The 14,142-nt window shown below is 52.4% G+C and overlaps 1 protein-coding gene across 1 annotated transcript; it reads left to right on the forward strand.

The window, feature by feature from the left end:
- The first annotated feature begins 950 nt into the window (after nucleotides 1-950).
- Nucleotides 951-13,698, forward strand: KCNK17 (potassium two pore domain channel subfamily K member 17). The gene is made up of 5 exons (XM_039856337.1): nucleotides 951-1,518; nucleotides 3,935-4,049; nucleotides 7,433-7,593; nucleotides 8,036-8,210; nucleotides 12,931-13,698. The coding sequence occupies exons 1-5, from the start codon at nucleotides 1,282-1,284 to the stop codon at nucleotides 13,239-13,241; spliced, it is 999 nt and encodes a 332-aa protein (XP_039712271.1). The 5' UTR covers nucleotides 951-1,281; the 3' UTR covers nucleotides 13,242-13,698.
- The last annotated feature ends 444 nt before the right edge of the window (nucleotides 13,699-14,142 follow it).

Raw genomic sequence — 14,142 nt, forward strand, 5'->3', positions numbered from 1 at the left:
TTGGAGCATCTTAGTGCAAACGGAATACCTGCCCTCAGGAAGCTACACTGAGGGGCGGGTAAGCTGCCTCTCAAAGCCTGCCAGTTGCCCCTGCCTAGAGGTCTAGAGTTGTCCGTGAGGAAGGCTTAGGAGATCGTGGGTATCCCATCTACCTTCCTGGGCATGGCCTCCCCTGACCCCACCCAGAGTTCCCCTTGACCCCATCATGCGCTCTGGGCTCCTATCTTAAGAGCCTTTCCAAACACATGTTTCCTTGGGAAAATGGAGAGCCAGCAGATCCCAGGAGACTTCCAGGAAAATGAGCTCCATGGAGGCCTGGCCTCCCTTGGGAACAAGCTCTGCTGCTCTGGCCTTTCTCCTAACACATTCTGACATCTCGGGTCAGAAGGCAAGGAAATATTTAAGCCAGTCCATCCCAAGGCCCAGCTTCTTGGCCCTTACCTCTCCCAGCACCCGAGCAGCAAGGCAGGCCCATACATGGCCGGGGACCTCTGGACAGGACTAAGGCAAGGCTGTGAAGCAGAGGGGGCTCTAGGTGGCGAGGGTCTTCAGTAGCAGGAGACATAGGTTACATTTCAGGACTTCCTGATGTGGAAGGAGGCCTGAGAAGCTGAGGACCCCCACGGACTCCTTACCTACTCAGTACCCTTCCTCCATTCTGGGTAGAAGGAGGGAGTTAGGAGCCTCTTCAGAAGCAGGGAATGGACAAGCCAACTGGTCAAGATCATGGACAAGTGGTGATCATCTGGAGTCCTCCTCTTTGGGTATACAAAGTAAAGGATGATGGTGTGAAAGATCCAGGGAAGACTTGACAGGCAGCAAGTACTTGGAGATAGTCCCAGGGTCCAAGAACTTAGGCCGGGGTCCTATGACAATAAACTTGTTTTCTACTTTCTTTTTCCCCTGAATGTGGTCTCCAGGAGTCCCTCCCATTGTTTGCCACAGGACACTAAGGGCTCTGGGCCTCTTCCTTCTCAGCATCTGCTGTCAACCAGCAGCCCTCCCCTTCTCCCCGAGCTAGGCCTGGGGCGGGGGAAGATGGGAGCACTCCATACGCATTTGAGGCGGGGCCAGATGCCCACGGCTCAGGGCCTCTTTTTGTCCCTGGGATTGGATCCCGGTGCGGGGTGGGGCACGGCTGTCCAGCAAGCTTCCTCTGCTGAGAAAACTGGGCACAGGCAGCCGTTGGCTAGAGAAGGGACCAACTGAGCTCCCAGCCCTTCCTTTCTGTCTTAGTCCTGGTCCGTGGCTCCAGGCCCCCGCCTCCCTGCCTGTTCCGCTATGTGCAGACCGCGAGCCCAGGCGGTGCCGGAGGGCAGAGCTCGGAGCTGCGCGGTGCCGGGCACCGTGCTACTGCTACTCGCCTACTTGGCTTACCTGGCTCTGGGCACCGGCGTGTTCTGCGTATTGGAGGGCCCCGCGGCACAGGATTCCAGCGAGAGATTCCAGCGCGACAAGTGGGCGCTGCTGAGAAACTTCACGTGTCTGGACGGCCCGGCGCTGGACTCACTGATCCGGGTCAGGGGCGAACGGGGCCGGCCTGGGCACGGCGGGGAGTTTCGGGGTAGGGAGGCGCTGGTTCCGGACAGGGAAATGCCGGGAGCACATCCCCAATAGAGAGGTGCAGGGGACAGACGCGGGGACGATGGGAGGGAGAGCGTGGCGGGGTGGAGGACGAGAGTGTTGGGCTGGACAGCCAGGGAAAGGGTTTCAGCGACGGAGATGCTCAGCGCGGCTCTACGAGTTGCCCTTTTAGGGGCGCGAGAGTTGCGTGGGGCAAACATGTGAATTCGGGCATGAGGACGACAGGGGGCGCGCTTACCCGAGTCAGGAGCTGCCAGGGGCGACCCGGTCGGGTCAGAACAGGGGGCAGGGAGCGCTTAGCTGGCTTGGGTAGTGACAGGGAAGGAGTCGAACTGGGAAGTCACGGCGCTGTGTCCGGATCAGACCGCGGGCAAAAGACGAAAGGGCACGCCTGACCCCTTCCTTAAAGGAACCCTGGGTGCAAATATGTGAATCGGGAGCGAGGGCGGCAGGGGTCACTGGGCGGTGCTTAAGAATGAGCAAGACCCAGGGCACGACTGTCAGCGTCTGGGGAGAAAGGGGCGCAGGGATCGCTTGTCCTGGTGGTGGGCGAAATAGGGGCAGAGATTCATATGCCAGCGTCCGGGCACTCCAAGTGCGCAGCCCCGGGTCCGAGAGAAGCAGGGGCGGACGCAAGGGCGCTCTTTAGCTGACCCCTCTTTACTCTGAGTTTTTGGTCACAGGGGCTAGGCGCGCCGCCCCAGCCGCAGAGACACGGAGGGGCCGAAGGGGGCAGTGGCCGGGAGGATATCAAGGTCCCTGAGGACAGAGACGGCTCAGAAGATGGGGATCCAGCGAGGCTTGTGGAGGAGGGGAAGCATTATCATCCCCATTTTAGAGATAAAGAAACAGAGGCTCAGAGAGATTGAATTCAAATACATGGCTACATAGCCAGGTTGCTGGGTCTATGAACCACCATGACTACTGCTTCAGTGTGGATCTGTGGGTGTGGGTGTTTCCTGAGGGTCCCAGCGGGGCTTTCTCTCTGAACACTTGCCCTCCTGCTCCAATCCCTTCACACCTCACTCAACTCCCCTGTGGCTTCATCCTCAAAAATAAGGATATGGTGTCTCCAACCCAGATCTCCTTGCTGAGTGTAGTCATGTACATGCAACTTTCTAGCAGCCCTTGAATTCCCCAAGGTCAAGAGCAGGCTGCCCTTCTCCTCCCAGCCCTCCTCTTCCACCTATTCTAAGTCTCTGCCCCTGGCCTCACATCCATACATGCTCACAATGGTCTTAGATGCTTCCCTCACTAACCACACCACATAGGCTTCTGAATGTCTCCATCCTGTACCAGCATGCAAGCCAAGCCCTGTCCATCACTCACTCCTGCAGGAGTTTTTTTTCTCTCCTAGCTGCCAACATCTTCTACCCTACCATTTGTAGCAGAGCACACAACCCGATCTTGCCTCTCCTTTGCTCAGTGGCTTTGAAAGAGGCCTTCCACTCCATCCCTGACATGGCAGAGCCAAGCGTGGCCTGACTCCAAACAACCTTTCAGCCTCCCTGTTCAAGATCACAGGTGCAGTACTGCCTGCCATCTACCTAACTGTCCTTCCACTGGGAGCAATCCTATCTGGAAGTTCAAGGAAGTTCCAACTAAACATTACCCCATCCATAAAGCCTTTGCCCCCTCCCAGTCAGAATGAACACCTTTCCTCTCTGTATTCCTACAGCATTGTATTCATAACAATAATGATGACAGCAACCATGTCCAGGTAACCATGATAACATTTACCATGTCCAGGTAAAGTTCTAAGTCTTCACACCTAAGATGTCATTTAACCCTCACAACAACTCTGTGAAGTAGGTGCTATTGGTCTTCCCATTTTGCAGATAAGGAAACTGAGGCACAGAGAAATTGAATATCTTGCCCAGGATCATGCAGCTTCACTGCCTTAATGCCTGAAGGTGCATCGATGGCACTACATTAGAGTTAAGTCTGTCTCGGTCTTGCTGAGGACCAAGGTCATGTCTCTTTAATCTTCGTGTCCCCTAAAACACCACATGCCATGCCTGGTTAGTGCTTGTGGCAAGAATGGAAGTGAGCAGAGAAGAAAATAAATGGTGTCCCTCTATCCAGTGAGATATCTTGGGCTGACTTGGGCTCTAGGGTAAAGAGAAGTGGAGGGAGCTGTCCCACCTGGTGCCTGCCCCTGGGGAGCCCCTGGTTGAAGCGGAAAAGTCTCCTGGCCCAGGACAAGCTGGACTCAAAGAGTGGTTGTGAGGATTATCCATGAGTATTTGTGTGCGCGCGCGCGCGCGCGCACCTTCTCATGTATGTGGGTTTGGGTGCAAGAGCCTAGTCACCCAGTGGAATCTGATGGTCATTGCAGCCTCTCCCCTAGGGCATCATCCAAGCATACCAAAGTGGGAACATCGTCCTCAACAACATCACCAGCATGGAGCGCTGGGAACTCATGGGTTCCTTCTTCTTTTCTGTGTCCACCATCACCACCATTGGTAAGAGCGGGATGAGGCCAAGTTGGCAGGGCTGGGGAAGGTGGCCTCCTGCTAAGGGTCAGGGGACCAGTGCCTTTTGGAGGGATTACTAGGGCCTCGAGACTCCAAGGGTAGTCAATCCCTGCAGTGTGGGCACTACCTGGGAGCAGAATCTCAGGCTCATTGCAGATTTGCTGTATCAGTTTCTGCCTTTCACCAAGGTCCCTAGGAATTTGTGTGCAAGCTCGAGTTTGAGAAGCACTGCTCTAGGGAACTTCTGTGTCACACAAATTCTCAGGAAGCAGAGGATCTCCCCTGTGCAGCAGTAAAGATGCTCTGAGTCCTGTAAGTGTCTCAATCTCGGTCTCCTCAGCCAAGTTCACCAAACACTGAGTCCAGGGCGCGGGGGGAAGGATGGGGGAAGAGGGGAGAGGAGGCAAAGAAGGGACAAGTAGAAATCCAAAAATAACTTTTCGACCCCCTGTTCTCAGCCTTTGGGGAGAAGTGGCCATTCCTAGAGGCCTCTCCTCAGCTCCCTTAAGTACTCCCTTACCCCCATCACTATCCTCTCCAAGCCCCCTCCCTTCCTCACACACAGGACCCTCCAGTTTTTCTAACCCTGTCCTCCTGAGAGCAGAGTGAAACTTGTCCTAGAGGCTATTGCGTGAGGAAGGAGAGAAGCAGCCTAGATCCCTCCAGCTCCGAGATCCAGGAAATAAGTCAGGCGGCCCCACCCCCAGCCCTGCGCCAGGCCCCGGTTCCTGCATGACACTGGACTTACCACCAGGTGGCAGGCTGACATCACTGGTGGCTTATAATACCTCCACCCGCTCTTGGCCAACCGGGATCCTCTCCCCAAGAAACCAGCCTCTGTTCTCCAAGAATGGAGCAGACAGGAGCACCCAAAGGACTCTCTATCTAGCTTCAAATCAGCCAGTACTTCTTGGAAGCAGGTCTCGGAGCTACACGGGAGCTTGGACGGTCCTCCCCTTGAGGCAAGCATGCTTGGGAGGCCCCTCAGACTCCATGGACCATGTGCCCTGGAATGACTGGCCAGGATAGTGTTTATCAATCTTTATAACCCTTGGATCTGGTACAAGGCCAAGCATACAGCAGGTATTCAACAAACGCCGACACAGTAATGAATTCCAAAAATACCCATTCCACCAGCGTTTATTGAGTTTTGGGGCAAGAGGGGATATTGATGTATAGTCACTGTGGGCCAGGCCTTCCAGATGTGTGAGGATCTTTAGTCTCTGAACCCCACACTTCCTACACCCTCTGCCCCCAACTCATGACTTTGGTCCTCCAAATTCAGAGTTTCACAGACTGTCTATTCCCAGAAGTACGATTCCTAGCCTGGACTATTTCCCTGTTCCTTCCTCACCACTCAGTTCTGCCCTAAAGCTGTCTGAGCCAGCTCTGAGGGGGAAGAGGGCCAAGGGAGGGGGACCCCGCCCCAGCCTACATGCATGGTCTACTTGTACCAGGCAGTATGAGAGCTCATTTTGTCCATACAGTCTTACCTCCAAGGATAGAACTTATTATTTTCATCCCACAGATGAGGAAACTGGGGCACAGAGAAGTTGTATGACGTCCTCAGGGTCACGTAGCTAGTAATCAGCAGAGGTGGAATTTGTCTGCTCTTTCCAGTACCTCAGGACCAGCACCCTGTGAGGGCTGTACTTTCCAAGCCCTAAAATGAAATGGGGTCTGTCAGGCACATGAACACTTCTCGACCAACAGGACAGGTCTAAGCCCCAAAATCATTCTTTATCTATAAACTCCATCCCTGGCTTGCTCATTTGTTCACTCATCTATCCATCTATTCATTTAACAAAAAGACTGAGTATCTAGTATGGGCCAGTAGTTCTAGGTGCTGAAGATACAATGGTGAGCAAAGCTGGCAAGTCCCTGCCCATGGGGGGCTGACATTCTACTGTGAAAGAACACATAACAAACTAACAGATACACAGACAGTATTCAGATTATGAGAGGTGCTTAGAGAAAAATAAAGCCATGTAAGGGAGTCTGATAGTGATGAGGGGCCCACTGTAGATGGGGTGATCATTGAAGGCCTCACTGATATGATAACACTGAAGCAGAGACATGAACAGAATAAGGGAGCAAGCCATGCAGGTAACTGGGAAACCTTCCACTAGCACATACAAAGGCCCTGAGGAAGAGTGTGGCTGGTATGTTTGGCAACAGTAAGGAGGACCAGATAGCTGAGAGGGTTGAAACTGAGGACTGATTTCAGAGAAGGTGCAAGGGAGCCCCACCACAGAGGACCCTAGCAAAGTGTCCTAGGGCTGGACTAGGAAAGTGAAAGAGGTGACAGGTAGGAGAAATGCTAAAGTGAGAGGTGGCTTAAATGGAGCAGGTAGGTGAGGGCTTCACTGATATCTACTGATTCTGCTGACCTGAGGACTAACGGAGAATAATGGGAAGGAGAAACATCCATTTCCTGTCAGCTTTGGAAAGGCAAACGCCTTCACAGGGGTCCTCCCAAATCTATAATCTAAGTGCTACCATCCCACAGGTTAGAACTGAATGAAAAGACCCCCAGGGACAGTGAGTCTTTGGACTCGGGGGGCGGGGGGTGAGGGCGGGGGTGGGGAGCACAGCTGGAGGAGAAGGGGTTGGTGAGGAGGCAAGCAGAGAGGTTTACCAAGAAGCTTATGTCTTCGTGATGCCAACAGTGAAGAGACTTTCTGCCTTTAGAGAAGGAATCTATAAAGGCCAAGAGGAGAAGATGGATGGGGCTCTAGAGGAAGCCTCTGATATCCTCAGACCAGAAGCTTGTTCAGTGGAGTTCCATCAGTCATCCATTCATTCATGCAACAAACATTTATTTAGCACCCGCTGTACACTAGATACTTGAGAGCTCACATTCCCACCTACAGCACATCTTCCTTGCCTCCTTTCATTCCCACGCCACACCTTGAGATGAATATCAACATCCCCATTTTACAGACGAGGGAACAGAGGCTTGGAAAGGTCTTTTAGAGGGATGCTGCATCAGACAGGGGTGGCCCAAATTTGGTGCCCAGCTGTGGGCTGGGAGCTGCCTGGAGACAGATCTCAGCTTGAATGGTGCAGTAGATCCCAGAGGTGCAGTGACTGGAGGCTCCGAAGCCTCACAGGCCCCTGTTCCCCATCCTATTGCCCACTCAGAGAGGGAGGAAGTAAAGAGAGAAAAGACAGGACTCACGCTATGTGGGTTTGTGCTCACTCACACTACTGGCCCTTCTAGAGCTTCGGTTTTCCAATCTGTAAAATATGGGGCATAACTCCCATCTGGAAGGAGGGAATGGATATATAGGGCCCCCCATCTAGAATTGGTTAGGAATGGTAGGCCCAGGGATTGAAAGGTCTCCTGAAGCATTCCTGTCTTCTCTCAGGCTATGGCAACCTGAGCCCCCGCACGATAGCTGCCCGCCTCTTCTGCATCTTCTTTGCTCTGGTGGGGATCCCACTCAACCTCTTCGTGCTCAACCACCTGGGGCATCTCATGGAGCAGGGTGTGCACAGCTGCACCCGCAGGCTGGGGGGTGCCTGGCAGGTGAGGGGCCACGAGAGTGGAGGAACAGTAGGTCCTTTGTGGAATGAGGAGTCCTGCTGGCAATCAGGGCCAGTGATGGTGAGGGCAGTCACTGCCCTCAGTGAGAGTGTTTAATAAAAAAGGACAGTTGTGGTGGGAATGGGGGACCCGGAGTGGGGGAGTCACTGGTGGGAGCAGCAGCTACTTCTGTGAATTGGGGTTACTGGTGGGGATGTGGTAGGATTGGGGGTCACTGCCCAGAAAGGAAGTTTTTAGTAATGAAGGGCATCAGTGGGGGAGATGCATGGGTACCTGGCCAACAAGAAGGGCACGAGGCACCTGGAGAGGCCCCGAGGGCGGCCCCCTCCTTACTGCCTGCAGCTCAGTACCCTCAGCCTGCCTGCTCCCAACCCCTGCACTGGGCAGGGGCCACATGGGAGCTGAGCACCATGCGTACCCACAGGACCCAGTCAAAGCTCGCTGGCTGGCAAGCTCCAGCGCCCTCCTCTCGGGCCTCCTGCTCTTCCTGCTGCTGCCCCCACTGCTCTTCTCCCACATGGAGGGCTGGAACTACACGGAGGGCTTCTACTTTGCCTTCGTCACCCTCAGCACCGTAGGCTTCGGCGACTATGTGATTGGTGAGAGCTCCCAGTGGCTGGGGTGGGGGAGGGGGATAGGCAGTCGGAGACTCAGCTGCCTGATGCTTCACTCATCTGCTCCCATAGCTGTGTCCACGGGACACCTGCTGCATATCAGTCCCTTCGGGGGGTTGGAGGCCCAAAGTACAGAGGACAGGGTCCTTGGCAGTTTCAACCCGACTTTGTTATGTGACAAGGCTAATAAGGTCACCCAGCCAAAAATTGACAACTGGAGTTTGAACTAGTGCTTTGGGCTGGAAATCTCACTCCTGGGGCGCTGGGAAAGCCTCACACATCCACAGGTTCAACTATCATTCTTAGAGCTCATCAGATAAGGGGAGCCCCTTTCCCAGTCTGTCCTTGTCCCAAGGTCTCTCCTGCCCACTTGACCCTACCCCATGAAATGCCAAGCTTCCCAATGCCCCGGGATTAGGGCCCACTAGGGTCAGGCTGGAGAGTCCAGAGACGCAGGTAACCCCAGCCTCCCCCATCCCCACTGGAAAACAATTGGCAGCCAATCTCAGTGCCAGCAAGAATGGATTGTGTGGCCTAGAGGGCCCAAGATGGGATTTAATCAGTGGTCACCACCCGACCTAGGCAAGCCAAGGGCCCTAGAAGCCTTGCATAATAAAGCTGAGGCAAATGCCCAGCAGGTGGCAGTGGAGGACATTCTGTGGGGCCTGAGGGGTGGCTGGACCCCCCAGCTCAGCCTCAACATGCCCTTCCGCTCTCACACCTGAAGGTTCACTATATGAGCACTGGCCACCACCACACCTGGGCTCATGGGGCTCGGTGCACCCACTCAGATCCGTGGCTCTAAGTTGGAGGGAAGCCCTGCCCTTCTGCACTCCTTTGGAGACAAAATCCAGCCTGGAATATTGAAATGAGATTAATAAGCATCTAGCTCATCAGGCAACCTAGAGCAATGAGTGTCACCCCATTTTACTAAAGAAGAAGCTGAAGTGCATAGATGCCAAGCCATTTGCCTGAGATTGCACAGCTAGTGAGATATCGATTCTGATCTGATGAGTTTGATTCAAAAACACATACTCTTTCTAGACCACCTCACACCCCCTCTCGGGGCCTCAGTGCTCCTGTCTGTTGAATGAGGTGCCTGGGCTAAGTGAAGGCAAAGACCTCCTCACTGTCTTTTTGCCTGTGTGCAATGTCTCCTTCTCTGAACTTCTCCTTCTCTGGGAAGAACTGTGTCAGGCGCCTCGTACTGCCCCTTCCTGATATCTTCCATCCTGGAGGCCATCTCTCTGGAAGGAAATTCGCAGGAAGGTTTCTTCCAAGTGGGCTTTGCTACCACTTCTTCTACCCTGAAGGTAGAGAAATGTGTCTGAGGAGAGCTGAGTCCTGCAGCTCCAAGGTCCATATCTGCCCGCTCACAGCTCAGAGAATGATTCTCAGATCTGTCCTCTCCGCTCTGTTCCAGCTGCAACTTCCCTAGTCCAGGCAAGGCAGTTGTATATGGCTGGTTGGGCAGGCATAGCTCTGCATAGCCCTAAGGGGTTGTATTCACACAGAGCACAATGAAGATGGCACCCATGGATTTGTGCAGTCTCTCTATCTTTGTCTCCCCTTGGCTCTTATGACCTCTAAAAATGATAAGTACTATCATGTCACCTGCCCAGCTCCTCTAAAAACCTTCAGTTTTTCCCATAGTCAGGATGGAGTACAAAAGCCATGACTAGGACTGCAGAGGCCCTCTGTGTGTCGGGGACCCACCTCCCTCTGCACTCTGAGCCCTCTTCCTCCCATGCTGCACTTGGGCCACCCGGAAATACTCTTCTGTCCAGCCGGCAGTAACAGCCTATACGCAGGGCGTGTGCTCTGACAGGTCCTGCAGCAGCCTCTCCCAACCAGGGCTCAGAAGATGAAGTTCAGAAGATGAAGCTCAGGGTTCGGCCTCAGTGATAGTCCTAAACCTAGAAGCCCAGAAGGCCTGGTTCTCTGAGGGAGCCCAGTGCAAGAAGAGGAAAAAGAAGCGGGAACAGGACCCCCAACTACAGTTTCTTGGTTTCCACAGATCACCAAGGCTCCCAAAGTTTGGTCCTGGTGGGAGGAGACAACAGGGACAGCCTATAAGGGGTTGAGGGGAATCTCTCTGAGGATGTTCTGAGGCCCCACAGTCCACTGAGGCAGGGCAGAGGGATGAAGGGGCAGCCCTCTCTAGACAAGCGCACCCTGGAAATGGGGGTAAAGGCCTTCTCCACCATCAAGGGAGGGGTAGTGACATCCGCACGGCCATGTCTATAGAGGAAGGAGGGCTGATCAGGGTCTCCGCTACCCTGTGAGCCACCCCATGGAAAACAGCCGGACAGGGGAGTCTGGAGTATAGGGCACAGGCCTCCCAGAACCCCTTTCCACCAAACACCCTGACTCAGGAGGCCTAGTTCAACCCCACAAGGGCCCTTTAAAGCCCAGAGGAGCTACCCAGGCAGACCACTTCCACTAAGGTGCTGCGGGCAGAGCTGCCCCCTTGACAACATCTCCAGAGATTTGCTACTCACTCTGGTTCCATCTGTAGCCATGTCAATGCCTTGTGGCAAGTCACCACACTGAAATCCCCGACTGCCTCATCTATAAGGTGAACGAAAGAAGGTGATTAAGCCCATAAAACAGGCAAGCTTAGGGAAGGTCTAGTTTAGACTCCCAAGTCAGGGCTTTTCATATGTGTGCATTCCAGAATCTTCCACAGATGAGAGGGGACAAACACTACTCTTCCCTTTTTCCCACGTTTCTCAGCCTTCCTTGTCCTCCAGGAACAAGGTCAAATCTCTTTCATGGATGGGAATGCTGACATCCGGCATTGTCACATCCATTGTCACTATGTATTCACACATATGCAGCCACAAGGGACTTTGTCTTCACAGCCAACTGTTCCTCTTTGCCCAAAAGCAGTACAGGAACAGTCCCCAGAGCCCAGCCCCCTGCTCCTCCCTGGCCCCATAACTCCTGCAATTACATTTGTGACTCAGTTAAGCGCCTTGCCAGCTGCTAGGTCTCCTGCCACTTATGATTTTGACTAAAAAAAATGAAATAAATGGGGAAAGGAACACCTCCCCTCCGTTGCCAGGAGCAAGCTGAGCTGGCGGGTGGCAGGGGCAAAGAGCCAGCTCACTGCTGATTTCATTTGGGACCGCCAGCGGAATGGTGGCCCAGTAACCCAATCAGCCTAATCTAATCCTGGCTCCTGCCAGTCAAGGTCGGGTCTTGGGCTGCGGGCTCCTCCCTGAGCTGGGGCCCAAGCAAGGGACCTAAGTATGGGAGGACAGGAGAGGTTGTCTCAGGGCCAGTAGAACAGAATGGGGAGGTGGACAGAGGGGACGTACAGACGGCTAAGACAGAAAAGGATGTCGAGGAAATAGGACAGATCTTCGACCTTTGAATGATCCCAGCCTGATGAGGGAAGCAGACAGGAAACAGGAAAGAACTAAATTATGGAGCAAGCCCTTGAAATGACTTATCTAAGCCTCATAGACACCCCCATTCACCCCTTTCCTCAGCCATTTCTTATCCAGTCCTGACTGTGTTGGGGACACCGGTGTGGGAATCCGCTGGTGAGTGAAACAATCACCCAACAACAGTTGACCAATGCACCACTCTGTGTGCCAGCCACCATTCTGAGCACTTCTGATGCATGAACCTGCATGACAGTCACAACAGTCCTAGAAGGTGGTAACCCTCATTGCCTCCATTTTATAGATGAGGACATTGAGACCCAGAGATAAAAAGTAACTCACCCAACAAAAGCACATGGACGATGAGAGAGTGTAACAGAGTGGCTTAGTCTAGTCATTGAGGAATGACATCTGAGCTGAGATCTGAAGGATGAGGGGAAGTTAACCAGGCCAAGAGGAACTGGAAATGAAGAACATTTTGATCCATGAGGACAGCAAGTGCAAAGGCCCCGGAGCAAGAAAGGTGGTCGATGGAGAAATGGGCAAAATATCGGAGTGACTGGAGCATAACGCTTAAAGGGGAAAGGTGTGTAAATCGAGGCTGAAGAATTAAATAGGTACCTTGAGATAGGAATTTAGGACTTCATCCTAAAAGCCAAGGGGGATAAATTATTCTCCTCATTTCACAGGTGAGGGATAGTCAGACAAATGAAGGTCATACGGCTAGTAAGAACTAAGGCAAGTTGCCTCCCTTCAGATATGAGAAAGCAACACGGAGACATGCAAACAACAGATCAGGCATCAGAATCTCTTGGAAGGCTTGTGAAAAGAGATTGCTGGTCCCACCACCAGAGTTTCTGATTCAGTCGGTTTGGAGCGGGGCTCAATCATTCGTATTTTCTAACGAACTCTCAGGTGGTGCTGATGCTGCTGGTCCCAGCACCCTACTTTGAGAACTACTGGAATAGAGCACAAACAGAACGCCTTGGACAAAGAGGAAATTTATTTTCCAAACCCAAGGTGCCAACCCAGGGAGACTTCCCAGAATCTTACAGAAGTGACCACAAGGCCAGCAATCTCAGACCAGTTTGGACTTGCCATATTCTACATATATATATATATATATGTATGCCATATTCTACATACATATATGTATATATATATATGTAGATATATACATATATATATGTATATATATATATGTAGATATACATATATATATCTCCATTATATATATGTGTATCCGTTTCTGTTCTGGGAACATGGTCCTGACTTTCCCAGGCCTCCATCCTCTGACCTTGCCTCCCCTCCAGGAATGGATCCCTCCCGGAGGTACCCACTGTGGTACAAGAACACAGTGTCCTTGTGGATTCTCTTTGGGATGGCGTGGCTGGCCTTGATCATCAAACTGATCCTCTCCTTGATGGAGACCCCAGGGAGATCGTATTTCTGCTACCATCACAGCTCCAAGAGGGACCTCAAGCTTCGAAGCTGCAGGCAAGGCCGAAATGAAGAGGCAGAGCCCCACTCCCCACAGCCGGGCTGCTGTCTGGAGGGGTGTATGGGAATCATGCAGCATCTGGTACCCGCTACTCAGGTCTCATGCTGTGGAAAGGACAGCTAGCTATGCTCCAGTATTTGTTCCATCTTTTTCCTCAGTAGAAAGGCCCCTATTTTAAGCTTGGCATGTGACCACCAAGACTAAAGACTACATTTTTTTTTTTTTGTCTTCTCTTGAAGCTAGGTACAGCTATATGATTAAAATCTGCCCAATAGGATACGTAAAAAGTATCTTATGTGACATGGATATGAATTTCAGTGCAGGGGGTTGGAGGGCAGTATGTGGTCCTCTTCTCAATTCTTTCTTTTAGTTGGCTGCAATACTGATGTGGTGACTGGAGCTCTGGCAGACATGAGGAAAGGCCATGTTTGAGACTGGTGACACAATAAGGTAGAAAGAGCCTGGGTTCCTGATGGTTACAGAACCATCATAATAAACATGGACTGAATAACACCAGACTTCATTTATGTGAGAGAGAAATAAATGTCAATCTTATTTTAAACACTATTATTTGTGTTTTTCTGCCACTCACAACCAAAACTGATTCTAACTGACACATGTATACCCAGAGACAAAGGCAGCATCTGGACTGGGGCATACACAGAGAAACTACTCCCTCCCCAGGTGAGTGTGCCCAGGACTGCTGGAGGGAATGGATTAAGAGCTGGAGTTCAGGCCCCCTACACCTCCAGAGACCCTCCAGGTAAACCCACTAAAGATTTGCTGAGAACTCTTGGTGCTATTATAGCCAGCAGGTGGCTGGTCCCAACTGGCTGCTGAATCCTTGATCTATTGCTCATTCACACCACAGAAAAGGCAAGGGCAGGACAGTGGGCTCCTTTTGCCTCATCCTGCCCCATTGCGTTTGAAGGCTCCAACCACAATTTGCAAAGCCAGGTAGGGTTTGTAGAAGTCACTTCTGTTTGCAGAGCATCTCACGTTGAACATTTCTGTCTCTCACTCA

Source organism: Pteropus medius, unplaced genomic scaffold (assembly GCF_902729225.1).
Source record: "Pteropus medius unplaced genomic scaffold, Ma_sr-lr_union100, whole genome shotgun sequence".
Lineage (NCBI taxonomy): Eukaryota > Metazoa > Chordata > Mammalia > Chiroptera > Pteropodidae > Pteropus > Pteropus medius.